Source organism: Pogonomyrmex barbatus, unplaced genomic scaffold, assembly GCF_055798465.1.
Source record: "Pogonomyrmex barbatus isolate J1 unplaced genomic scaffold, ASM5579846v1 scaffold18, whole genome shotgun sequence".
NCBI lineage: Eukaryota > Metazoa > Arthropoda > Insecta > Hymenoptera > Formicidae > Pogonomyrmex > Pogonomyrmex barbatus.
The window spans coordinates 1-24,451 of NW_028297114.1; the positions used below are offsets into that span (position 1 = coordinate 1).

The 24,451-nt window shown below is 36.6% G+C and overlaps 5 protein-coding genes across 15 annotated transcripts; 1 reads left to right on the top strand and 4 right to left on the bottom strand.

The window, feature by feature from the left end:
* Window positions 1-485: 485 nt before the first annotated feature.
* LOC105426969 (protein phosphatase 1B) lies at window positions 486-4,326 on the bottom strand. Of its 4 annotated transcripts, XM_089075340.1 has the most exons (4): window positions 3,860-4,305; window positions 2,962-3,126; window positions 2,204-2,877; window positions 486-1,834 (listed from the first exon to the last, which is right to left on the bottom strand). In XM_089075340.1, the coding sequence occupies exons 2-4, from the start codon at window positions 3,014-3,016 to the stop codon at window positions 1,613-1,615; spliced, it is 951 nt and encodes a 316-aa protein (XP_088931466.1). In that variant the 5' UTR covers window positions 3,017-3,126; window positions 3,860-4,305; the 3' UTR covers window positions 486-1,612. The 4 variants fall into 4 exon arrangements, with proteins under 4 accessions (XP_088931466.1, XP_088931464.1, XP_088931463.1 ...); XM_089075338.1 differs by having other exon boundaries at window positions 2,204-3,126; window positions 4,178-4,326; XM_089075337.1 differs by having other exon boundaries at window positions 2,204-3,126; window positions 3,860-4,302.
* A 508-nt stretch (window positions 4,327-4,834) lies between these two features.
* On the top strand, window positions 4,835-12,706 carry Arf102F (ADP-ribosylation factor 2). Of its 2 annotated transcripts, none has more exons than XM_089075341.1 (3): window positions 4,835-4,979; window positions 7,192-7,469; window positions 10,699-12,706. In XM_089075341.1, the coding sequence occupies exon 3, from the start codon at window positions 11,280-11,282 to the stop codon at window positions 11,820-11,822; it is 543 nt and encodes a 180-aa protein (XP_088931467.1). In that variant the 5' UTR covers window positions 4,835-4,979; window positions 7,192-7,469; window positions 10,699-11,279; the 3' UTR covers window positions 11,823-12,706. The 2 variants fall into 2 exon arrangements, with proteins under 2 accessions (XP_088931467.1, XP_011636735.1); XM_011638433.3 differs by lacking the exon at window positions 4,835-4,979 and having other exon boundaries at window positions 7,328-7,469; window positions 10,699-11,139; window positions 11,221-12,706.
* Window positions 5,479-7,182, bottom strand: TrpRS (Tryptophanyl-tRNA synthetase). Its single transcript, XM_011638429.3, has 3 exons — window positions 7,026-7,182; window positions 5,891-6,828; window positions 5,479-5,809 (listed from the first exon to the last, which is right to left on the bottom strand). The coding sequence occupies exons 1-3, from the start codon at window positions 7,180-7,182 to the stop codon at window positions 5,648-5,650; spliced, it is 1,257 nt and encodes a 418-aa protein (XP_011636731.2). The 3' UTR covers window positions 5,479-5,647.
* LOC105426966 (26S proteasome non-ATPase regulatory subunit 9) lies at window positions 9,100-10,249 on the bottom strand. The gene is made up of 4 exons (XM_011638432.3): window positions 10,092-10,249; window positions 9,858-9,957; window positions 9,570-9,757; window positions 9,100-9,418 (listed from the first exon to the last, which is right to left on the bottom strand). The coding sequence occupies exons 1-4, from the start codon at window positions 10,200-10,202 to the stop codon at window positions 9,191-9,193; spliced, it is 627 nt and encodes a 208-aa protein (XP_011636734.2). The 5' UTR covers window positions 10,203-10,249; the 3' UTR covers window positions 9,100-9,190.
* LOC105426961 (E3 ubiquitin-protein ligase ZNF598) lies at window positions 12,232-17,485 on the bottom strand. Of its 7 annotated transcripts, none has more exons than XM_011638427.3 (3): window positions 17,330-17,485; window positions 16,098-16,669; window positions 12,232-15,998 (listed from the first exon to the last, which is right to left on the bottom strand). In XM_011638427.3, the coding sequence occupies exons 2-3, from the start codon at window positions 16,509-16,511 to the stop codon at window positions 13,671-13,673; spliced, it is 2,742 nt and encodes a 913-aa protein (XP_011636729.2). In that variant the 5' UTR covers window positions 16,512-16,669; window positions 17,330-17,485; the 3' UTR covers window positions 12,232-13,670. The 7 variants fall into 7 exon arrangements, with proteins under 7 accessions (XP_011636729.2, XP_011636727.2, XP_011636730.2 ...); XM_011638425.3 differs by having other exon boundaries at window positions 17,137-17,450; XM_011638428.3 differs by lacking the exon at window positions 17,330-17,485 and having other exon boundaries at window positions 12,232-14,422; window positions 14,489-15,998; window positions 16,098-17,111.
* Window positions 17,486-24,451: the final 6,966 nt, after the last annotated feature.

Consider the following 24,451-nt stretch of genomic DNA (forward strand, 5'->3'; position numbering starts at 1 on the left):
AAGCAAATTTAGCAGAATTACATATACAGAATTTCCTTAATACAGTTTGTATTTGAGTGCATGAATTTCGGACAATTCGATTGATAAGCTTTAAATCCTTCTCTTTTAAAAACTATTGTAGCTTCGACATTTTGGTACTGGGATTTTCATCTCGAAATAATCTCAGAAATCTGCTATTAACAGATGTTAATCACGTTAAGTCTGGGACACTCTTATATAGATGTGATATATACATACGCACGCACGCACGCACGCACGCACGCACGCACGCACGCACGCACGCACGCACGCACGCACGCACGCACGCACGCACGCACGCACGCACGCACGCACGCACGCACGCACGCACGCACGCACGCACGCACGCACGCACGCACGCACGCACGCACGCACGCACGCACGCACGCACGCACGCACGCACGCACGCACGCACGCACGCACGCACGCACGCACGCACGCACTCACGCACGCACGCACGCACGCACACACAACACAACACAACACAACACAACACAACACAACACAACACAACACAACACAACACAACACAACACACACACACACACACACACACGCGGTGTTCCATAAAAACCGGATCAACGCTTAAGAGTAGATTCCTGAGATCATTTTCAGACAAAAATTTTAATACCAAATGTCTATAATACTTTTCGAATTATAGAGTTAGCGAATCAAATCGCCTAAAGTTCGCGCGCTCAAGTGTGATATAATGCACAATACGAAACGCAAAAGCTGTCTGTCGCCCTTCTTGTCAAAATTGATATAAAGATTATAACGTAAAGTTAGTGAGATTATTTTTACTGATATTTGCATAAATATACTGAACTATCTGAGCAGATTACATCCTCTTACTGAGAAGAAAAAATATTATTACATACAAAAAATGGATGGCAATTTGAACACTTATTATAAATGAAATAAAATAAAATGTTTTGTTATTGATTATTGGTTTTTATTATAAATTATTATTGTTAATTAAATTATTATAAATTGTTTAAAATGTATGTGTATTATTATTCTAAGATAAAATAATATTTTGATAAATTTTAATGACAATAATCATATTTATTCTAATATTTGTAAGATACGAAACTATTTCCGAAAGATATATCATTTGAGAGTTTGCACTTTATATATGTATGTAATATTTTTTCTTCTTCTCAGTAAGAGGATGTAATCTGCTCAGATAGTTCAGTATATTTATGCAAATAACAGTAAAAATAATCTCTTTAGCTTTACATTATGATCTTTATATCAATTTTGACAAGAAAGGCGACAGTCAGCTTTCGCCTTTCGTACTGTGCATTATACGTTACCTGAGCGCGCGAATTTTAGGCGATTTGATTCGCTAACTCTAAATGTTTATAATTCGAAAAGTATTATAGCCTCGACATTTTGGTATTAGAATTTTCGTCTGAAAATGCTCTCAGGAATCTACCCTTAAGCGTTGATCTGATTTTTACGCAACATCTTGTATATGCGTAATTTATATATAAAATATCCTATAAAGAGAGATATCACAATCGCGCGCGCGTGTATGTGTGTGTGTGTGTGTGTGTGTGTGTGTGTGTGTGTGTGTGTATCAAAAAATATTTTAATTTATTATGTCACTTTCATGATGTATATGGCATCGTGATCTCGAATTAATGCAACAACATAAAGAGTTTAATGAGCTAAAATATGGAAAAGTCAAAGAACCTTTAATTCTCCTTGCAATAACCATTTCCAACTCGGCCTCCTGCCTCTGCGCTTCAGAATTTGGTTTTGGTGCAGCTGGGAACGTTACTAGGACTATACTCATATTATCTCTGCTACCCTATAACAAAATTTTTGAATACACTTAATAATAATATGAATACATTTTCATACAAAAACTTTTTGTATTGATTATATATCATCACTAAAAATTTTTCATAATTTTTTTCATAATTTTATATTAAAAAAATAGTTACAAAAAAAATTAAGAATACAAGTTAACATAGCGTGCAAGTTATAATAAATCAATTTATTTTTACATTTAGAAATAATTTTATAAACAATTTACAAAATAAATTTAATATTTTTAACATTTCTAATGTAAATTTTAAAAAAGAAGCACAAATATTTTCAGTTAGCTATTTTTTATACAAATAAATGCACGCGCGTGTGTTTAATTATTTATATTAATTTATATTATATAAAATACCTTGTAAAGACAGGTATCTACAACCAGATTTGTAACTGCTTCTAAATCGTCAGTTAGTTGCAGCCTTGAATGTATAAAATTACATAAATCTTCGTTGTTCATTACATCCCAAATGCCATCACATGCTAAAACTAGAAACTCATCGTGTTCATCGTCCCTGTCTAGCACGAATATTTCTGGTTCCGGCGACACTAACTGCTCACAAGGACCTCGATCTTTTAGATTTTTGTACTCATAATCACCCAATGCCCGAGAAACCGCCAGAGATCCGTTAACTCTTTGGATCATTACGCTACCGCCTGCATTCTGAATTCTTTCCTTCTCAGCGGGTAGAACAGGCTTGTGATCCCGCGTCGAGAAGACTGGAATTCCAGATCTACAGAGTACTGCCCGAGAGTCGCCACAGTTGGCGATATAAATATTTTTTGGTGATATAAATGCACACACCGCCGTGGAGCCGGATTTATCTGTGCCCGAGCTCATCTCGGGTAAATCTCTCATCTCATCGTCGAGTCTGAGGAACCCGGAATGGATCCCTTTGATGACATCCTCGGCTTTAAACTCCTGCGTTTGCATTATACACTCTAATAGATGTTCCGCACTATGCGCTGATACCAATGCTCCCGCATGGCCATCAAATACTGCAAAATAGCTCCAATCGGAGAGACCCCCTTCTAAACAGGGAATAGCTCTGTGAGCATCCTCCATTTCCATTCGCCAGCCTTGCATGCTGGCAACACCGTATCGTAAACCATTACCAGTGCCATGTTCATTGCACTTTTCCGTCTTTGGAGTATCCAAAAACGCCCCCATATTATCTGTCGAATGTTGCGTGTACCAGCCGATTAATTTGTTTCTCGTTCTATTATTTGATTAGCATTATTCTTACTGATCCTCAAAATGGAAACTTCTATCACTTTTACCTAAAATCAAAAGCTTTACTATATTAAAACAGAATCTTTTAATTTCCACTGATTTCCACTTTTCAATCACGTATTGGAAATCTCGACATGTATTGAAGCAAAACCGATTTTAGTATGTTTCGCAGCAACTTCAGACTTCAGGAGTATAAACATTGTTCATTGACAATAATAGTGACAATGAATCGATAATACGGGTCGAGCAAATTTTACCTAGAGTATGCAAGGGTTCAAATGGCAAAGGCCGAGATGAGTTACAATTGTGGATAAACGAGAGAACGAGCGAACGATTCGACAGACGCGTTTCGAGTGACATTCTGGTAGCGCGTATTATCGTCCGGTGTGAGTAAATCTATCGCTTGCGCCACGCGCGTGCGAGAGAGCGATATGTGATCACATCACGGATTTTTGTCCGCAGTGGTTTTCTGCGCGATATCGTCCCGTGTAGCGGACTCCGCGCGGGGACTCGCGTTACCGGACGACGAGGATGAAGATGAGAACGATGAAGATGAGAACGATGACGATGACGACAACGATAATGATCCGATGAAGCACATATACACACTACACACACACGCGTGCGCGCGTGCGCGAGGAACTTCTTATTTGGCAACGGAAATTTCGCGACTAAAATAGTTTATCTGCTCGCTTGCTTACTTATTCGCTCGCTCGTTCACACGTACGTACGCGTGTCTCTTGCTCGCGCGACTGCCGAATGTACGAATGGAGAACTTACGTCGGCGGACCGTGACCAAGGATCATCGCTTCGACTAAAGAAGGAGTATGCTTCAACTGCTGCTGCTGCTGCTGCTACTATTATTATTATTATTATTATTACTACTACTACTACTACTATTACTACTACTACTACTACACTGCTACTGCTGCTGCTGCTGCTGCTGTTGTTGCTGCTACTACCACTGCCGCCGTCGCCGCCGCTGCCGTAGCCACTGCTATACTGCGCGGTATAGCGATGTAGTCGCAGCGCTAACTAATACGCTCGCATCATGTCCTCTTCGGACCACGCACAATTATCACCGTCGTTACCACGTACTTCTTCTCGCTTGCTGACTGCAGCTGAATGATTGGATCCTGAACCTAGATAACCGTCCGATTAGTTAGCTAACTGGCTGACTGACTAACTGCTGGTGTCCTGCCTGCACACAGAAACAACGAAATCGACTTGCATGAATGGCGGATACACAGCGATCGGTGCGGCGCGCATGCGCTAGTTTATTAATAGCGGTCCACACGCTGTCGTCATCATTGACCAATGGGCGCCGCGCGATTTCCGTTCATGCCCAGCCGATATCTAGCGTTTTATAGAATGGTGCATGGTAAAATTAACTCTCTCTCGCTCTTTTTCTCGCATTCGCGCGTACGAGACACTGGAATTAACTCGGCAAGGTGTCGCGCGTAAAACGAGCGTTACTGCGTGATTTCGTACGGTCGATAGATCTCATACAGTCACCGATAATTATCCGCGACGGTATTAATCAGCGTCGTGTCACGCGACCAATTCGACCCTCCCTCCATCTGCGATTTCGACAGATCGCGTGCGAGAACACACGAATCCGGTGCCTCATCTCGAAGAGCGAATTGCACGTCCGATCAGTTTATTGATCGGTTAATAACCGATGGGAATTCCGCTACGGCGAGAACGTCAACGGGTCATTGGATTACACATTATTACGCATAGATGCTCCATTAATCTACGTTTATCGGAGCGGCTCTTATATCTATCTACAAGTACGATGTCGCCGCGACGATTGAGGCAATCAGCTCATTGATCCTTTGGCATGCATAACTTCGGGTCATTCCCGCACGCGAGGATGCACGCGACGTACAACCGAGACGTGTGTATATCTCTATTACTCGACCCAGTTTTAAATAATTGTGAGAAAGTAAATAGAATATATATGGCAGCCACGGCAATCCGAATCCATGCGATTCAGAAATTCCTTTCCCTCCCTTTTCCTTTACGTGACGCATGCGCGAAAGGACAAACTTGTGACGCGATACTTTTTTTTTTTTTACCTCTGTTTATAAGGGAGACTTCGATCAAACTCCGATCAGGCGATACTTTTATTATTCTGTTAATATCGTCGTTACAAAACGATTAATCTTCTGTTATTTAATACGTTGAAAGATTAGATATTGGGAATTAATGGAATTTGAAAGTTTTTACAGTAATTCTGCCGCTTGAATTAATCAGAATACTCCAAATATCTTTTTATTTTTATAATCATCGCGTGTGATTAAAAGGAAGGTTGTTTGCTAGGGCGATAGTTGGAAAAAGTCACAAAGGTTTTACATTCCTTTCCTTTCATAGGATCTTTTAATAATCGAGGCGGATCGATAGAAAAATTAATTTAATCTCTCGACAAAGAAGTGCTTGAAAAAGATAAATAGAACGTATTCTGTAGCTGTGTTGCATATCTTGCAATAAATAGATTTAAATAGGTCTTCGACGGAAATGAGAGAATCTATGCTTCCCACGATCCAATATGAGCTTACTAAACGATTAATTTGACACGAAGCCAAGATCTCTAGGAATCATGAATTGTTTGATCACTTCGTCCGTTACTTTACTTTTCGCCTCCTGATGCGCGGCGACAAGTCGCTGTAGCACGTCGATCAATTTCTTTTTCAGTTCGCCCGTTAAAATCTCTCCACTGGTGTAGCCCTGAAAAACAAACATTCATACATCGTACATCATAATTCTAATTTAAGATTGAAAAAAGTCTGCAACCAACGTGAGACTGACTTTTCTAATTTCTTCCAATCGTTCATCATCCTCCAGGAAAAATCGCAGCCATTGATAAGATATGTCCACCTCACAATTTCCACCAAACTGCCTGTGTTCCTCCACAGTGGCCTGACCGCCTGAGAATGCATGCTTATTGATTTTGTTCTTGATTTGTTTGGCGGTGTCCGTGAGAAATATCGCCGTGTTATTATCGCTCGCTGACATTTTCGTTTTCGAGCCCTGTAACGCTGGAAAGAAAGTCGCGTGTAGCAAGGCTGGCTTGGGAAAACCTAGTCTGGGTGCCACATCTCTCGTCATACGAAAGTATGGATCTTGATCAATCGCGCATGGTATCAGGCAATTTACTTTTGCATCTTTAAAAATGAAAGGAAACGAGCCAGAGATCGCTGGTGCTGCTTGAGTCGGCGGGAATGCGATCTTTGCAATTGGATCACTATCCCCAAAGCCAAAAATGCCCTTCACTTGATTAAACGTAATACATCTCTGTATCCTGATCATGTTCTGATAAAATGCCGAATTGTTTCCTATATGTTCCAGGTTGGAGAAGATAAAAGTCTTTTCAGGATTAAAACCACACGCGATGATATCCCTCGCATTGGCATAGGCCAGCTTAATAGCATCTTCTATTTTTATGTTCTTCCATATGGCTTTTTCATCATCCGTCAACTGTATGACCAATGGGACGTTAAAAATATCCTGTAACCATTTGCAGAACATAAAGGGTATAAGATGCCCTAAGTGCATTGCATCAGAACTTGGTCCTCTACCCGTATACAGATAAAAGAACTTTCCTTGCTCGTAAAGGTTTAAAATGGTATGCATATCTCTGTGAGAGAAGAATATGCCTCTTCTGAGAAAGTGATGTGGTTTCTTGCCAGTAATTTTTTCGAATCTAGTCAACAGCTCGTCATCTATCTTCGAACTTCCGAATTTTTCTGTAAAAAAAAAAAAAAAAAGAAATAGCTATAAAAATAAGTGCAAAATACAATGCCTTGAACACGTAAGACACTTGCTGAGAATATAACCTATAAAACTATAGAGAATTAAATACCTATTATTCGTGTAACTCGTTCACACGTTTGTAAGAATAATAATTCTTGTAAAATAAATTTTCATGAAAGACGCGACTTACTGATCAGCTTGTCGTAATCAATTCCGGAATCGTTAATGCTCATGACCGTCCACGGCGTCACAACGTCTCCGTCCTCATCCTCATCCTCGGTGACACCGTTTATCACGCGTCTCTGTACCTGCGCGTCCTCAGTCGTCATGATTCCTTTGTTACTCATTTTTTTCAGACTATCTGGACGCGATCACACGATAATTCACGTGAGCGATCGGGCTCATGTGAGACACAGCTGGGGACTTCGTCGCGGACGGATCGGCCTTCAACTTTTGGAGGTTATGTCATCATCCCTCTCACCCGGCAGGCGAATCAAAGTGAATGCCACTTTACCCGATGCGCACGCAAGACGATTTGTCATACTGCAAAGTCTCGCTGATCACCATAATTACTGTAATCGAGATGATGCAATCGTTCGGCATTGTTTCCTTCGCGACAATCGAGGCCGCAAAGGTAAAACCGTGTGACCACGAATAGAGAAAAATTCTTATCGTTTCTGTCATCGTGCCGTCCGCGTAGCGATCGAAAAGTATTCACCTGTGTCTTTCTCGGTTTGTTTTCTCGAACGCGAGAGAAATACGACAGTCTCGATTTATCGCAGCGCAGCCGCGCGAAAATTCGATAATTTCGCGCGAGAGTTGCTCCGAGAGTTTATCTTTTCGCGAGTATTCTCAGACATTTTCTACGTTCTGGGGAATTATCGGAGCACGACTTGATCGATATGTTATGCATCCTGATTCCTAATGTTATTCGTCTCCATTTTCCTTCTTCTGTGAACATTCACGAGGTGGAATACTTCCTGGAATTCATGACAGAACTTCAACGTATATGGCGATGACATTAATGATGGAATCTACGGAAGGATTTAGGGTTAGAGTGCGATCCACTTGATGCTACACATAGACATAATATAGATAGACCGAGCATGCTATATACCAAGCAATGGGCGACATGTGCGAATGAGAAAAAACAACACCTGATTTTTCTCTCTTTCTCTGATAGAAGAGGTCGGGGAAACATTAAGTGGAGACTGTGTATATGATAGTATATGATCCTTATTATAGACCCCACTTAATGTTTCCTTCACCTTCTTCTATCAAAGAGAAAAAAATCAGGTATTGTTTCTTCTCACTCGCATATGTCGCCCATTGTCTGGTATACAGCATACTCTGTCTATCTATACTATATCTATGGTGCTACAAATGCTTCAAAGCAATTTTTGATTTTTTATTCTGATTGGTTAATCAAATGTTTCGAAGTATTTGTAGCAGGAATTCCGCGTTGACGATAGCGATGTATCGTCGCGGTGAAAAATAGAAGCTTATACATCCTTGTCTTTGTTCATCTTTATACAAGTGACATGCAGATAATGAAATTTTTTATAATGACTATTTTTCGTTATTGTGTGCTTAATCGTGCAGATATGACTTGTTTCGTACTTACCAGAGTCGTAAAAATGGACGGCAGCTAAAATTATCGTCGGACATTATATGTGAAAGCATTTTTTTCACTTCTTTCAACAGCTGTCAAATTATGTTTCCTGCCTGAATAAGCTTCATTTCACGTGCCTTTTACAGCTATTTATTGACTATCAGGAAGGGAAAGGATAGCCGCCCATTTTCACAAGTGTCTTAAAGTCATATCAGGTATTATTTTCAAAGTCAAATATCTCTTTATTTGCAAAATTATCGTCATAAACTTTAGTGTGTCATTTCTCGCCTATGACGTCATGATTCCATAGAGTCTTGAGATTACACATCCGACTAATAAATTCTCGAGATTTATTACTCAAGATTTTAAATAATATATCAGACTATATACTTTTTTTCTATTTTTCTAAATGTATAATTTTAAATGCAAAAGATATAGGAACAGATGCAACTAAGACTAAAATTATCATAAAAATATTTTTTAAATATAATTTGTATAATGCATAAAAATGTACTTTAATTCTAGTCATTTTTGAGTATACTAAATTATTTTTTATTTATAAGAATATCGATAATCATATATGAAAATATTTCAATCTAAAATCTAAAGAAAAATCTATAAACATAATGATGCAAGTATTAAAAACGATAACTTACAAAGATACATTTATTGATATTTAAGATATACATAAAAATAGTTTGTATGCTGGAAAAATACGTTACGTATTACTCTGCGATATAATTTTATCTCTCAACTACTTCTACAGGTATCACATTACATCCCAAAAGACCTTTACCGACCCAAGGACGTGGAGTTAACGATAAGACTGTAACATTCGATTCACGTTTGATTTTTACATGAATCGTCTTATATCTGCTATTTTCTACCAGCTTTCCAATATCTGCTAAAGATTTGAAATTTCGGCAATGAATAGATCCAAATTCCAATATTAGATCTTCAACTTGGATTCCCTGAAAAAACAACTCTTATTTTTTAAATCTAATTAGATAGAACAAATCTTAACAAGATAAAACAAATCTTAAAATAGATTTGTAAATAGCAAATTCAATTGAATACAGATTATGAATGACCAATGCAAAAACATGAGGAAATAACAGGTACCGCAGTTTCCGCTGGTGAACCAGGTGAAACTAAATTCACCCTGAGGAAAGGCTCCAGTGCTTCTATTTCGTGACTATCAGGTATATCAGATACTGACTGTTCAGTTTCGCTGGCTCCTGCTAGAGCATGTACTTTGTGCAAGCCCTCCTCTATTTTCTTCATCACATCTTTATGATCATTTGTAAGACCTGTTTGGCAATAGGGTATTATTCAAACACACGAAAGTACATTGTCCTACTTTATATTCATAAAAAAAATAAAAAAAAAGACAGGTCTATATTAACATACATATTATTTTGTGCCTTGTGTGTCTCACTTGATAAACATCGACCTCTTGCTTGGGATATCCTTCAGAGTCCACTAGTGGTTCGTCCATGCCGATGTGATTCTGCAATTGCATCAAGAATGCAAAATGAGACTTTCAAAAATCTGACAGATCATGCTACAAAACGAGTTTGGAATTTCCTCGCGACAGTAACGTCATTCCTACCACTACAATGTAAAGCCAAGCGCGATACTTACGGAATCTAAGATCTCCTTTAGCGCTCGTAGATCAGATTCGATCTTGTCTTTTTCCTTCATTAATTGAAGGACGATATCCTTAGCCTCTTGTAGTTCCATGTCGACCACCATTTTCGTTTTGATCGCGCACTGTGGTGTAACATATTCATAGATATGTGTACATACATCTTGTATGCATGTACATACATCTTAGGCCCTCTGTCGAGAAATCATAAAAACATTCTTCATGATATTTATGAATTATTTATACATATTTTTATACATGTTATTTATATAGTTTTTTTATATTTTTATATTAAAAATAAAATATGTATAATTATATATATAATTATATAAGATTATTTTCAAAAAAATTTGATTTTTTGTCACTTCGATGCTCTGTATACGATTTATTGCTTGTGTTCATACAAATATGTATTAATTACTCGATTCATAAGTAATTTCTATTTTTTAACTAAGTATAATTATGTCTTTATTTCATAAATTCATATCGAGCAAAGAAAGAACATTTGATTTTCTCAGGGATTCAGTTTTAATTGCATTTAACAATTATTATAACGAAGATTTAATAATAAAAATTACATTTTTCAAAATCGCGCGCGTTTAGAGACAGGATGGTAGCACTGCGCGGCCAACTTCTCGCCATTCGTTGTGCCTTGGGAGAGCCGCGCTTCGTCAATGTCCAACTGATGGACGACACGCGATCCTGAGCGCGAGGAAGCTTCAAAAGAGAAAACGAACTGCCCATGATCTGATCATCGAGATAAAACGCGAGTGCCCGTTCAGGTTCGAGATCCCAGCTGTGATAGGTTCCTTGATCACGGGGTGGAGTGTGGCCTGCGTGACGAATCCTGCCAACTATTTCCGGCGGTACACACGGCACCGCTGACCGCAAGGTGACGTTTGCTGTAAATCGAGGTGTGCTGCTGCCGGATTCGAAGGTAGATACCGAAGGGGGGTGAGAGAGGAGAAACACGACTGGTATAACACGTCAAACTGACGAAAGTCTGCGTCAAGCGTACAAGGAGGACCAACTAAGTTGTTGGAGGTATTTGAGTGTCAGTTCCGGTCCTTATCATAGGTTAGCGTGACAGCGCGAAAATTTGTGCCTATATCGTCGTTTTCGTAGAGAACGACATCTCTGCGAAGCTCTGCGCACAGTGTTCTATCGCACGCTCCGGTTGCAAGATGGGCCTCACAATCAGCAGCCTCCTCACCCGGCTGTTTGGTAAGAAGCAGATGCGGATATTGATGGTGGGCCTTGATGCCGCCGGCAAAACCACCATACTCTACAAACTGAAACTCGGTGAGATTGTTACCACCATACCTACGATCGGCTTCAATGTCGAGACAGTCGAATACAGAAATATTTGCTTCACCGTATGGGACGTGGGCGGTCAAGACAAAATCCGGCCGCTTTGGAGGCACTACTTCCAGAATACTCAGGGCCTCATCTACGTAGTGGACAGCAACGATCGCGAGCGTATCGGTGAGGCGGAGCGTGAGCTGGCGAACATGCTGAAGGAGGACGAACTGCGGGATGCAGTGTTATTGGTATTTGCTAACAAGCAGGATCTGCCCAATGCCATGTCCGCCGCCGAACTCACTGACAAGCTGGGCTTGAATTCGTTGCGAGGACGTCATTGGTATATCCAGAGCACTTGCGCCACACAGGGACACGGACTGTACGAGGGGTTGGATTGGTTGAGTAACGAGCTGGCCAAAAAGTGATAGCGCTTCACTATACCCGGTACTCTAAGGATAGCTCATTCATCCAGTGTGGACGTAGAAGATGGGTGGAGAGAGTCACTCAACAGTTTCCATCTTTGTCAAATTATATCAATGTAACATCTATCATGTACAGTTTAACAATCGCTGCGTTCATAATTGCTTACAGAAATTGATACATCTTGCAAACTGAGGATACTAGGAGCAATTTTAATAACTTTTTCATCGCTGTACGCACGATTGATTGCGCTCTAGGAGCAAACTTGTTTTATAGAATGAAGAAAAAGGCATTGAGATACAACAGATGATTTTTCATTTATAAGAATACACGCGCGCGCGCGCGCGCGCACACACACACACACACACACACACACACACACACATGTTGTACATAGTACTAAGTTTTTTCATACATGCTCATCATTTGCCAAGTAAATTCTAATTTTGCTCTTTGATACATCGAGTAACAAAGTACCGTTTTGACCAATTGATTTAATGTGTGTAGAGCTTTTATATATTATCATATTTATATATTATCATATGTGAAAAACATTGGTTATCGCAATTTATTTCCCATTTTGGTCTACGTCCGTGCTATTTGTGAGGAATGACATATACAATGTATTGTGATGTTATACACATAGATCATTCACACTTTCTTGTTCTTCTAATAAATATAAGTAAATTTTGAGATAAGTAACTTGCTAATTATATAAGGCTTATAGATAAGTACTTGATTAACTTTAATACCATGAAAGGAAATAAAACTTAACTAAGGTTTCACATGAACCGTGATTTTCCTTTTTAATAAAAATAGACACTTGAATTGTAAGAAGTGTGTTTAAAAATTGTCACAATAAATCCTGAAAATATGGAAAATATATAAACACCAACCAATCTTTCCACCTTGCGAAGTGAAAGCATAAGTATTATTTGCTTCCATTAATTGATATCCAATTAGCACACAAAAAAAAGAGGAAAAAATAGAAAAGCCAGGCGAAGAAGTACCACTTGTTCGCTCGTTCATCAAAATCATGTATTGTCGTGTTAACTAAATGTAAAATGTACAACTTCATTATGATACAAAACAGTACGGTAATGCTACAAGTACTGTATAATATATAACGTATCAAACGATTTTGTTAAAGTATGGTGTTACTTTTTCGCATATAGCACAGCAATCTATTCCATTCCTATTCCGAGAAACATGGCAAATAAATTACGAAAGGAATTACGCGATTATTTATGAATTTTATATACACAGTGTCTTAAAATACAGCACAGAAGTAGGTAATCGTTGAAACATTAGTGCTCTCTATATATATATATATATATATATATATATATATGCACATATTTATATTTATATGTAACATATGCATACATCCATCCCTTGTAACAGACCTTTTTTCGTATTCAGTATCTTTTATATACTTTTCATAAAGTTTATCATACAAAAAAATATTCGATTTCATCTTTATCACGCCGATCACGCATTTTGTTACATAATACAACCGTCTGTAAAAGCTCTAAGGTATATAATCTTCGCTTTCTTTTTTTTTTTTCATTTCAATCAATACTGCCTTACAATGCACTTAACAAATATTAATTTTATGCGAATAGTCAGCGCTAATTCTATGCACAAGTTCATCTTTAACACTAAAGATCAATTGATTTCTGGAATAAATATTACATATCGGATAAACGCAATATATATAATAAGTTTAATCTCGATGATGGTATAAAAACAAGAGTGTTATATTTACAATCGTTTTCAGCGCAGATATTCGGCTCGTGCAGGTTCTTCACAACGACGATCACAATAACGATCAATGAGAGGGCATAATTGACTTATTTACGTACCCATGTATTCTTAGGCGATGATGTATTGTTCTTACCCAATGCCGGAAAGTGGTTCTCAAGTGTGTGACTGGACATATGCGTTTTAAAGTCCGAACCATTCTTAAGAATTTGGCCACACGTGGCGCACATCTCCAATCCCTTCGTTTTGCCGCCCATTTCTCGCTTATGTACCTTAAATAGCTCCTGCTGTTTCACGATGTCCGGTAACAGTATCAAAAGTTCGGGGAATACGCTCTCGAAGGCGTTGGTACCCATGACTTCGCGACAATGCATGTAATACTTTTGGGCATCACAGGTACCGCCTCGAAAAAGGCCGCTAACATAACGGAATTCCTCGATTTTGTCCTGCTCCACAAGGACCGTATTGAGCTTTGCAACGAGGCACGTGTTCCGTTTTTGAAAATCGGGTGGTGACACGTAGACATGTTTGCTGTTATCTGGTAGAATGGAGTAGCTCTCACCGGAACTATTTGTGAATGTCAGACCGTTGCCACCGTGTAATCCATCGAAGCTGTTGTACTTGATGGAGAAACCGGGCGGTGGTGGAGTCGGTGAAGTGAAACCAGGTGGCGGATTCGTGAAGCCCGGCGGTCTGCTGCTAGCACTACTCAAAACGGGAAAGTCTTCCGCCCGATGAATATTATTGTTGGTCGTATTCAGACTGTTTATCTTCAGCTCGCTGCGTTTCCTTTGCTTCTCTCCGCTCGAAGAACCATTACCTCCACTTTCGGATTCTGTACCTATAACAGTTGCGATATCCAAATTACCGTCTAAATTGTTCTTGTTTTTCCTTTTATCCTTCTTACTCGAGTTTTCCGAATCTCTCGAATTCTTGTTATCGCCGCCTATATCACTGTTGATATCATGCATGGCTCGCGAACTCTCCTTAGAAGCGATGCGAGAATTATCCGAATCAGTATGTGCCAATTCAATATTTTTCTTCACTACAGTACTTATGTTCGATTTGGAACTGCCAGATTCGTTACTGCTCGAACTATTACCGCTCGAAGCCTGCTTCGCTTTCTTCTTTTTCATCTTACCCTTTGTTTGATCCATTGTTTTCGTGCTGTTGCTAATACTAGAGTTCTGAGTGTTGTTAGTATTTTGCGAATTCTGTCCCCACGATGGCACTACTGTGATTACTGATTGTTTTTTTGATTTTGATGATTTAAACAAACTTGGAAAGTCCTCACCAGATCGAATAGGCGGCGTCGATATCGAAGATGATGGTATGATTTTCTTTGACTTGGATGCATTCGCCGATGCCGATTTTGAGCAAGTCCACTGCAGAACTTCCTTCCATTGGGTCGAATTGGCAGTACTGACGGTAGACGGTTCGGAGCTGCTCAAGGCAGGGAAATCAGAATCTATTGACAATTGTGCGGGGCGTATCCTGATATTGGGTCCAGACACTCTAGTAGTGACTGTGCCGTTGGGCTCATGATTCACCTGAATGGAAACGTTCGACGATGCGGAAGCTTTCTGACACTGTGGTATACCACTGGATCCTGTGGCGTTACTACTGCTGGAAACGCTGAAGTTCACTGTTTTTGAAATACTAGGACCGGCCGAGTCCGGACCCAACGCCGGGAAATTCTCATCTGTTACCGCAAGTGGTTGATTTCTTACGGTGCTTCGAATAGTCACATTTCCTCTGCTCTTAGGCTGAGTCAAGGTAGGAATGACGGGAGGGGCGGCATTACCACCCAACGTTGGAAACTCGTCAGTGCTTTGTACATCTACGGACGGTTGCTTTATAAAGGTAGGTTCGTTGTTGGACGCAAATGAACTGGAGCTGCTGGGTATCGAACCTTGCTGGTAATCCCTGGATCCGTAATCCCTTGTGCTCCTCGATGTGGACGCGCCCAACATACCTCTTCTGTTTATGCGATTCTCGCCACGTGGCGCCAAAGTGAATTCCAGCTCTAACGTTCTCGCCTGCTTGGCGGCGGCTTTACTCAACTGTTTGCCATGAACGCTGGCTTTGTGCGCCTTGAGATCAATATCAGTCCGAAAAACGCTCGTAAATTTTTCCTCTGCACACACTCCTTCCTCGCATAGATAGTGCTCTTGCCGGAAATGATCTCTGAGATAATCGTACGAGCTATAATACTGATGCAGACCGTCCGCATCGCAGAAATGACAGTACAAATGATCGCGTCTCAGATGTCGATATAGCTCGTCGTTATCCATGTACCGCTGATCGCAAAACTCGCAGAGCGGATGACCCTTATGACTCTTATCATCGACATCGCCTTTTCTCCGATGTGTAGCTAAACTTGATCTCGTGTAACAACGTCTTTCATGAGAAAATATCTATTAAGAAGAAAATGATGAATTAAGATATAGAAGAATATCGATTATCCTTTCATTATTTGTCAATTAAAAGTATTGCATTTTCAGATATCAGCTTACCTTTAAATTTTCTACACACAGGTCACAATAATGCAGCTCGTGTCGTTGTCGCATATGGTCCTTTAAACTATTGAAACTGCTAAAGACTGTTTTCTCCTTACATATTGAACATGTATTAGCTAATAATTCAGTGAATTTCTCTTGAATATCCAAATTGCTAAAGTAAATGTCATATCGCGTATCCACCAGGTTAGTTCCAGTTAAGCTATGAAAAGATTTAATATCTCGAGTAAATACTACTTTTGGCATATCTTGGCGGCAGATGGGGCATTCATTTTGACGACAGAGCACTCTCATCCGGGTACTGCACTCGTAACAGACAGGATGCTCACACATGCCAATGCTGTAGATGTCAACATTCTTATAACACACCACGCAGGTATTATTGTTAAAATTATCATTGCTTCCAGACATCCTGGCAAAGAATTAAAATCTTTCTCGATTCACTCTCAATTCAATAAGTCCCACTATCTTCAGACTCTTGCTTGGATTTTACGAAAAAAATTTATTTCCCAAGATGATACGAATGTCCCGTCGCTGGTTTTCAATGACAGATCTCTCTATTAGGATTCCTAAAACAGAATACAACGGTGAAAATGATGCGCTCACGGATAAAAATGAGAAAGAGAGAAGTGTCACGCGCGTGACAATGAGAACGGTCCTGTGCAATCACAAACTGTCCACGAACGTTCCAATGTGGTGACATACATATCGGCTCGCAATCGACGTCACACGACGCAATTCTCGAAAATATCTGGCCAAATTGGCCGGATAGTCCTCCGTCGGGATTCGTTGGACTGGTCGGAATTTTCCGAAAATAGATAACAGGCGCGAAATTGGCAGCGGTTTTAGCAGATGGCAGAATCTCGCGTTGGCGGCGGCAACAGTGACCGAGGTTATCGTGCGATCAACGATCGGTCGGGCATTTTACTTTCGCGATCGCGCGAAGACAAGTGCAAACGAGGAAGACAAAGAAATAGAAAAAGAGAGAAAGAAAGATAGATGGACTCGACCAATCTCGGTCGAGAAGGGGACTCACCGAACGAATCTACCTGCAGCTTGGTACTTCCGCGTGCCGACACGGAAAGAGTGGAAGCCGACAGAAATTATCTCGTACGAACTCGGAAATTTGCATACGCTCTACTACATATATGAATTTATATTCTCCCTTCACGTTGTCGCAACATTGACGACGGCGATACGTACCGATTGACAAATATTATATTTCCTACCTCAAATTCCGTCGAGATAAAAACGAAAGTGAAACACGACAAGCGACTCCAATGTTTTAACGTGTAATTCTAATCAATTCTAACGGCTTTAGGCAACGAGTGATGTTTCAGGGAATGACGTCGTGCTTTCTAAGAGTGCTATATAACCTACAATTGGTATCTGCAATCGATAGTTGTTAAAATGACCAAGAGATGTCATTAGATACTCATTTAATATAGAGACACAATAAGAGACTGATCATAAAAAAGCCACTTTTTTTATTAGTCCGCCATCTTTTGGCTATTCTCACTTATTTTCAAATACATTAACTACATTAATCTTAAATTGTAATATTATAATTTAAAAACATAAGCGTTTTAATAAAATATGTATATTTATAAAACTTTATTTTACATAATTATATTACCAATTTATTAATATATTTATTATTGTATTTATTAATATATTTCCTTTAATTTTAACGATTTTAAATTTATTACTATTTATTTATTTATCTTTTATTTTTTATTTATTTTTTTATTTATCATTTTATTTATCTTGTTTTCGCTATCTTTTTCAATACAAGAGCAAAAATTAATATAATACTATTATACTACTGTTACATTATAATATTTTTACTTTTTGATAGACAATTGTCAAATTGTTACGATCCTCTGTAAAATTAATACAATGACAGCTATTTACAAAGTTAGTGCAGCGAGAGAACCCATCGCGAAAAAGCATCAATAATAAACTTCACAAACCTCACAAAGAAAGGAATCATTTGTTGGTACTCAATTTTTACGACCAATATTTTTGCAACCATAAAGCTCGACGTTTCGGATCTCTCGAGAAAACTTTTATGACGACCTTTCTTCGAAGAATTACTACAAAATGGTGCTGAACATCCACCTATTTTTTGTATTGATTTATTACAATTAATTAATTTATGACTATATTTTGCAATTTTAGTATTGTAGGCATATTTTCGGTATTGACGTTGATCCTTCGAGAAATATGTTATGATCGGAAGTATCGTGAAATTTCAAGAAAATAACGATCAATTTGTCATGTTGACATGATTGGCTCGGATATGTACACAATAATTATCTGCATATCTCTGCGAGTGGGATATATACCCGTATGGAAAGGAACTATTGAGAACTATTGAGAACTATTCAGATTTTTATAGTTACCATTCAATTTCTGTAGTAACTTGAGTAGTAATTATTGGCGATTACATGCATGAATTAGTAATTGAATAACTGCAGTAACTGCGACTATTGGCGAATAGTTCTGAAAAGTAACTATTGGAGACTATGTATGAATAATAATTGAATAGCTATTCATGCATGTAATGAATAGCTATAGAAATCTGAATAGTTCTCAATAGTTCCTTTCCATATGGGGGTATAAGGAAAATGCTGTTGCTTTTTAAAAAAACATGTAATTGCATATTACGAATTGCATAATTCTTTTTTAAAAACAACTATATGTTTTCTATGCATTAATTTATCTTATTTTATGCATAAAAATATTAAGATGTAATAGTAAAGTAGCTGAATAGTTTATGAGATATTTTATATTTTATGTTGAAATGTGCAAGAGTAAAATGTAAAGTTATTATTTTTTTGACAATTTTATCTTAATACTTTTATATGCAGAATAATCGGAAAAATCATGTATTGATTTTTTTCGAAAATTAATCTTACCATTATTTGTCTCCTTTCAAAACGTATATCTTTTATTTCAAATGTTTTTCCATTTTTCTTCAATAATTTTCGAAAAATCTCAATCCGTCATTTAAGATAAGACATCCTGTACATACATAACATTATTTTAAAACATACAATAAAAAAATTACTAAATAGAGTATCCGCGTATTATCCAGAGTAATTGACATCATTCAATACTAATATCAGATTTCCACGATTTTGCAAAAAAATCGCGAATTTAATTAGTAACTTGTAGTTGTTTGTTCCAATAGGATAGCAAATTACTCATTCTAATCGTAAAGAATAATAAATCCTTATAATTATTATATTCGCTCCAATAGTAAACTATTTACGATTCTAATAGTAATAAATAAAAATGTCTACAGTTTACTATTCATTCCAATAGTAAACTATTTATAATTCTAATAGTAATGAATAATAAATGCTTATAGTAACTATTCATCCAATAGTAAACTATTCATAATTCCAATAGTAATAGTTTCATAATACTACATAAAATTTCAATAGTTTTCTGAATAGTTCTGAATAGTTATATTTTTCAATAGTTCTCAATAGTTCTTTTCCATACGAGTAAGCACACGAAATTCGCGAGCAGACACTCACGATCAATCTTTGCCTAGTCATCCGTAATGAGAATCGAAAAATCAAAGAATCAAATAGTGCGACTAACAGTGATAGTTACTTAAGAGTAAGATTATAATAATAAACGATAAAAACATTAATCACATCTATAATATAATATACATATATATATATATATATATATATATATATATATATTTTTTTTTCCTACAGTATCTCTATTATTTAATAATATATTATCACGCTTTCCACGTGTTTAATACACATGCATGCATAACACATTTAAATCAATGCACATGCAAAGTAAAAAATATTGCTACCAAACACGTTATTGGTTAGAGTAAGATAGTGTATATTTCTTTCTCTCTCGGATTTAGCCAAAACCTGACGAATCAAAGTCGTGACCCATAGACCGTGGCCAGTCTCTTATTGTGTCTCTTAGTGTCTCTAAATTAATATAGAATCCCTATAGTAAGAATCTGTACAGAGTTTTTAATTTGACAAAATATGATGAACATAAACAAACATATATAGATTAGTAATGTGATCAGTGATATACATAATATATACATAATATATATATATTTTATTATGTATATACATAATATATACATAATACATATACCATAAATATATCATAAACAGGTTAAGGTAAATATATCATAAACAAATAAAATAAAGACTTACACAATGTTATAAAAATTAAAAAATATATAAAATATAAATATTAATGAATGTTGTCATAAAAATTAATTCCTAACCTTTAATATTGTATTCAATGATTAAAATGTACAAATTACATGAATTGTGTAGAAAATGCTTGGTTGCTGCGTGCCTAATTGTGTTAATTCTATGAAAAATAAAAAATAAAAAATTAAAAAATAAGGTTTTTAGTAATAAAACTATGGTTAGGCATGTTATTATTAATTAATATTTATTTTTTAAATTGTACTCTTTATATTTTTATATATAAAGACTATTATGATATAAACTGTTGAAAACAGGTTGGGTTGCCATATTAAAATTTTCAAAACTAGGACTTACAAGCCAAAAATCCTGGACATTTCGGTTGCAACCTCGAACGTATATAAAAATGCGCTTAAATTAATAAAATTGATTAGAACAGTAAATGAATCATTATTTCACGTCTAATTGTTCGTTAGTATTTAGAGCAAAGAGAAATTTGAACTGGAAAATAAATAAATATAGACTATCTTGATTAAAAATAAGTTTTATTAGGTATTAAAATTAAAAAAATTTTAACTTTTTTATATGATACCTATGCTATTTGGTAATGCAGAGTAATGCGAGAGGAATCAAAACAAAATATTTAGAAGCTTTTCTGAAACCCCGGACACTTATAATTATCCCGGACGCTTTCAAAGAATCCCCCCGGACATCCCCGAACGCCTTAAAAAAAGAACAGTGTTCGGGGAAAAGAGAATGGCAATCCTAACTATAGGGACTCTAATTTAATAGTCTGAAAAATTTTTGATTAATCGATTTTTATTATCTTTCTCTGCTATTTACAATACACGCACTTAAATCACATTTTTATTATATATAATATTTTAATGCTCATTTTCTGGCCTGTATGATTCTACCAAGAGCCTCGCCATTTTATAAGGAGTAACAGTAATAATAATATTTTAACGGTGTCTCCTGTGGGCCGTTGTGTAGATCGAGCGTGTTTTATCTCCACGGAAATTTTTGTATTACATCATCACGCATTTTTGATTGTCGCTCATATAGTTTTTTTCGGTTTACGCTCATACAATTTTCGTTTTTTCTCGAATTATATTCGTTTTGACTCATAGTCTATAAGCGATATTGGTGCCGCTTGGAAGTCACGGCCAAGAAATTAAAAAATAGTAGTAATAGTATAATATTTTAACGTTCGCTTAAACAGCTCAAGTTTTTCACATTGTTTGACCTTGGCTGGCAGTGCGTTATACATTTTCATTCCTTTATACATCCTTTAAACATACTCTTTTGAGAAACTCCTTATTCTGCGAAATTTTATCGCAATATCCCTAGTTTATCGCGTTTGTTTTTCATTCTCATTTCTTACAAATTCCTCTCATTTCTTACAAATGATCTCTTAATTGTTCCGGTAGCATATTATTTAAAATTTTAAAAATAAATGTACATTATAATATAATCTCTATGTGTATAAACTACGCGCTTATCACATTCCACTTTGGTATGTCTATCACATTGCAATATGACTTTCATGGTCCCATTTCGTTGCGCTTTTTGCAATTCACTCAGCTGTGTTTCTTCCACGTTACTTAACAGTTTCACATAATATTCAAAATGAAGTGCTATATATTATAATACATTTAGTATATGCCGATGTAAAATTATCTATTTTATTTAGAAAACTCGTCTTTTTTTAGTATATAAACACAGTCTTTAAATCGAAGTTTATCATCAATAATTATGCCTAAATACTTTATACATTAATTATTTTCTACATATTCTATCTCAGTTCCATCCAGATATTTCAATGTAATATTTTTTTTCGGTTCTTTCCTCATACTTTTAACTATCATATATTTTGTTTTCCCTGCATTTATTTTTAACTTATTTATATTCATTCACTCTTCTACTATAACAAACATCCTATTCATTTTTCTTTTTAACTTCGCACTACTTTCTTTAGTTACGTATTAGGATATCATCTGCAAACATTTTTATATTACATCCTTCTAGACAGGCTTTGATTATACCATTTATGTATATTATAAATAATAAAAGTCTTAATACTCTTTGTGGTATTTCATATTCTATGACGATTTTGACTATTTATTGTTAAATCGCACCTGATACGTTTTATTCTTTAAATATAATCTTATCCATTCGAAAACTCACTGGAATGGAATCTCTCTGATTCTATATTGATATAATTTCTAGGTGAGAGAAAAATTTTTAGAGAGAGAGAGAGAGAGAGAGAGAGAGAGAGAGAGAGAGAGAGAGAGAGAGAGAGAGAGAGAGAGAGAAGAGAGAGAGACAGAGAAAAATTTCATTTAATACTATTTTCTTGCAAAAGTTTATAGCATGATTTAATAATTGTTTGTTAATAAATTTATTAATGAAACACTCGCATTTTTTTATATGTGCCTAAATTAAACAACTATTTTCTTAGAAAAATTTGCAGTCTGAATTAACAATCTCTTTGTTAATAAATTAGTTGTAAATTTACAAATTATTTGTTACAAGTACTTGCAATTTTTATATATTTTAAATTAAACAGTAATGAGAACGCTGTCATTCACTATTTTGTGACAATGCAGTGTCGTGAAATGTGAATTAATTTGACATATTCATCTTTCTTAGAGTTTATTCTAACTGAATTGAGAAGATTAGAATATTTCATAATATTGAAACAAATTGAATTCTTTACATTTTATTTTAAAGTTGATTTCTTTTTTTATATATAAAAATAAATTTTACATTGTTTAAGAATATTAAACAAGATTTAGATCAGATCAACGCAAACGTCTATAAACGTAATCTATAAACGTTATACCATACGTTAAATTTTCCTTAAATACATCAAAGCAATCCGATCTTTACAATAACAATGCGGCACTGTTACGCAAACAGTAACGCTCAATGCAAGTCAATATTTCGTGCTGTTACAAATATAACATGTTCTCAGTATGTATACATTCACAATATCGCACGTATTTTTTTCCGCAACGCGTTCATTCGGTCTTTCGACGTTATGGGAAAAAAGAGAAATATTCGACAACGATTATTTTTTTTCGCTTCTCGAAGCTTATAGGTCCCAGTTCGATCGCGTTTCAGTCTCTTAAAAGGGTCGTCAAAATGCTAATTCCAAGCGGTGCGGGAACCTAGTTTAACACATGCCCAGCAGCGTTTAAAAGTTACGTAGTTCCGATGTTGTTGCAATCCCAGTTCTTCAGTAGTTATACTCCAAATGAGACCGGATTCTTGTTGGTTCTATTTTCACGCAGGTCATCTCGATAATAATTCAAAGATTTGATTAGGCATAAGAATAATTAAGTCGTAACAACGAATATAAAATAAGACAAAGAATTATCAAAATACACAAAATTAACTATAAATAAAATTATCTATAAATAAAATGCATTCAAATTAATTTGCTGGAGAATAATACAATCATAATCAATTGTTAATGCAATGATTATTTGACTGATTTAAAAATTATTCCTGTATCCGGTTAGACGAAATCATTATTACGTCAATACAAAATGTATCGAAGAGACTGGATATCCTTTTTCTTTTTTTTTTTTTTTTTTATCGAAAATCAATTTTGTTTATTCAAAGGTTATTTTTTCAATAAAACTCCACCATATTGTGGAACAAAATCAATTTGTAAATGTAAATATTGATCGCAAATCGGAATCTTTGATCGACAGATTATTCATTTGTAATTGCTTAATACGAGTACAATATGATGGATCTCGCAAACCATACGCGTGAATGTATATTCTCGCCGATTATTTCGCCGGGGTGAGAGAAGGGATGGAGAACGCGCGTGTGGGGGCGCGTAATAGGGATCGACGCAACAAACGAATAATATACTTTGTCGTTCCCATTCGTTGAATGCTCGTAAATCCCGCATTCGTGAATCCCGTTCGTAACAGGGGGGTTCCCGATCGGTTCGTCTAAATTGGTACGAACGCTATAACACTCGGCGATCGCATGCTTTCTTTTTTTCTTCCTATCCTCCCCGCGCAAAAATGAAAAAAAAAAACAGAAGAAGAAACCAGAAAAGATTGCTTCGTAACTTTCATAATGCGGTACATAATATCGGAGCAATTGCTTTTCCGT

Excerpts from the sequence above, each read along its gene's own strand:
- LOC105426969 (XM_089075338.1), bottom strand. The coding sequence starts at position 3,016 with ATGGGGGCGTTTTTGGATACTCCAAAGACGGAAAAGTGCAATGAACAT. Across the intron at positions 1,835-2,203 it reads TAGATACCTGTCTTTACAAG|GGTAGCAGAGATAATATGAG; the intron begins GTATTTTATATA and ends ATTTTGTTATAG.
- TrpRS (XM_011638429.3), bottom strand. The coding sequence starts at position 7,182 with ATGAGTAACAAAGGAATCATGACGACTGAGGACGCGCAGGTACAGAGA. Across the intron at positions 6,829-7,025 it reads TGATTACGACAAGCTGATCA|AAAAATTCGGAAGTTCGAAG; the intron begins GTAAGTCGCGTC and ends TTTTTTTTACAG. Across the intron at positions 5,810-5,890 it reads GATTGGAAGAAATTAGAAAA|GGCTACACCAGTGGAGAGAT; the intron begins GTCAGTCTCACG and ends TTTGTTTTTCAG.
- LOC105426961 (XM_011638427.3), bottom strand. The coding sequence starts at position 16,511 with ATGTCTGGAAGCAATGATAATTTTAACAATAATACCTGCGTGGTGTGT. Across the intron at positions 15,999-16,097 it reads TGTGTGTAGAAAATTTAAAG|ATATTTTCTCATGAAAGACG; the intron begins GTAAGCTGATAT and ends TCTTCTTAATAG.
- LOC105426966 (XM_011638432.3), bottom strand. The coding sequence starts at position 10,202 with ATGGTGGTCGACATGGAACTACAAGAGGCTAAGGATATCGTCCTTCAA. Across the intron at positions 9,758-9,857 it reads CACAAGGCACAAAATAATAT|GTCTTACAAATGATCATAAA; the intron begins GTATGTTAATAT and ends ATTGCCAAACAG. Across the intron at positions 9,419-9,569 it reads GTTCACCAGCGGAAACTGCG|GGAATCCAAGTTGAAGATCT; the intron begins GTACCTGTTATT and ends TTGTTTTTTCAG.
- Arf102F (XM_089075341.1), top strand. The coding sequence starts at position 11,280 with ATGGGCCTCACAATCAGCAGCCTCCTCACCCGGCTGTTTGGTAAGAAG.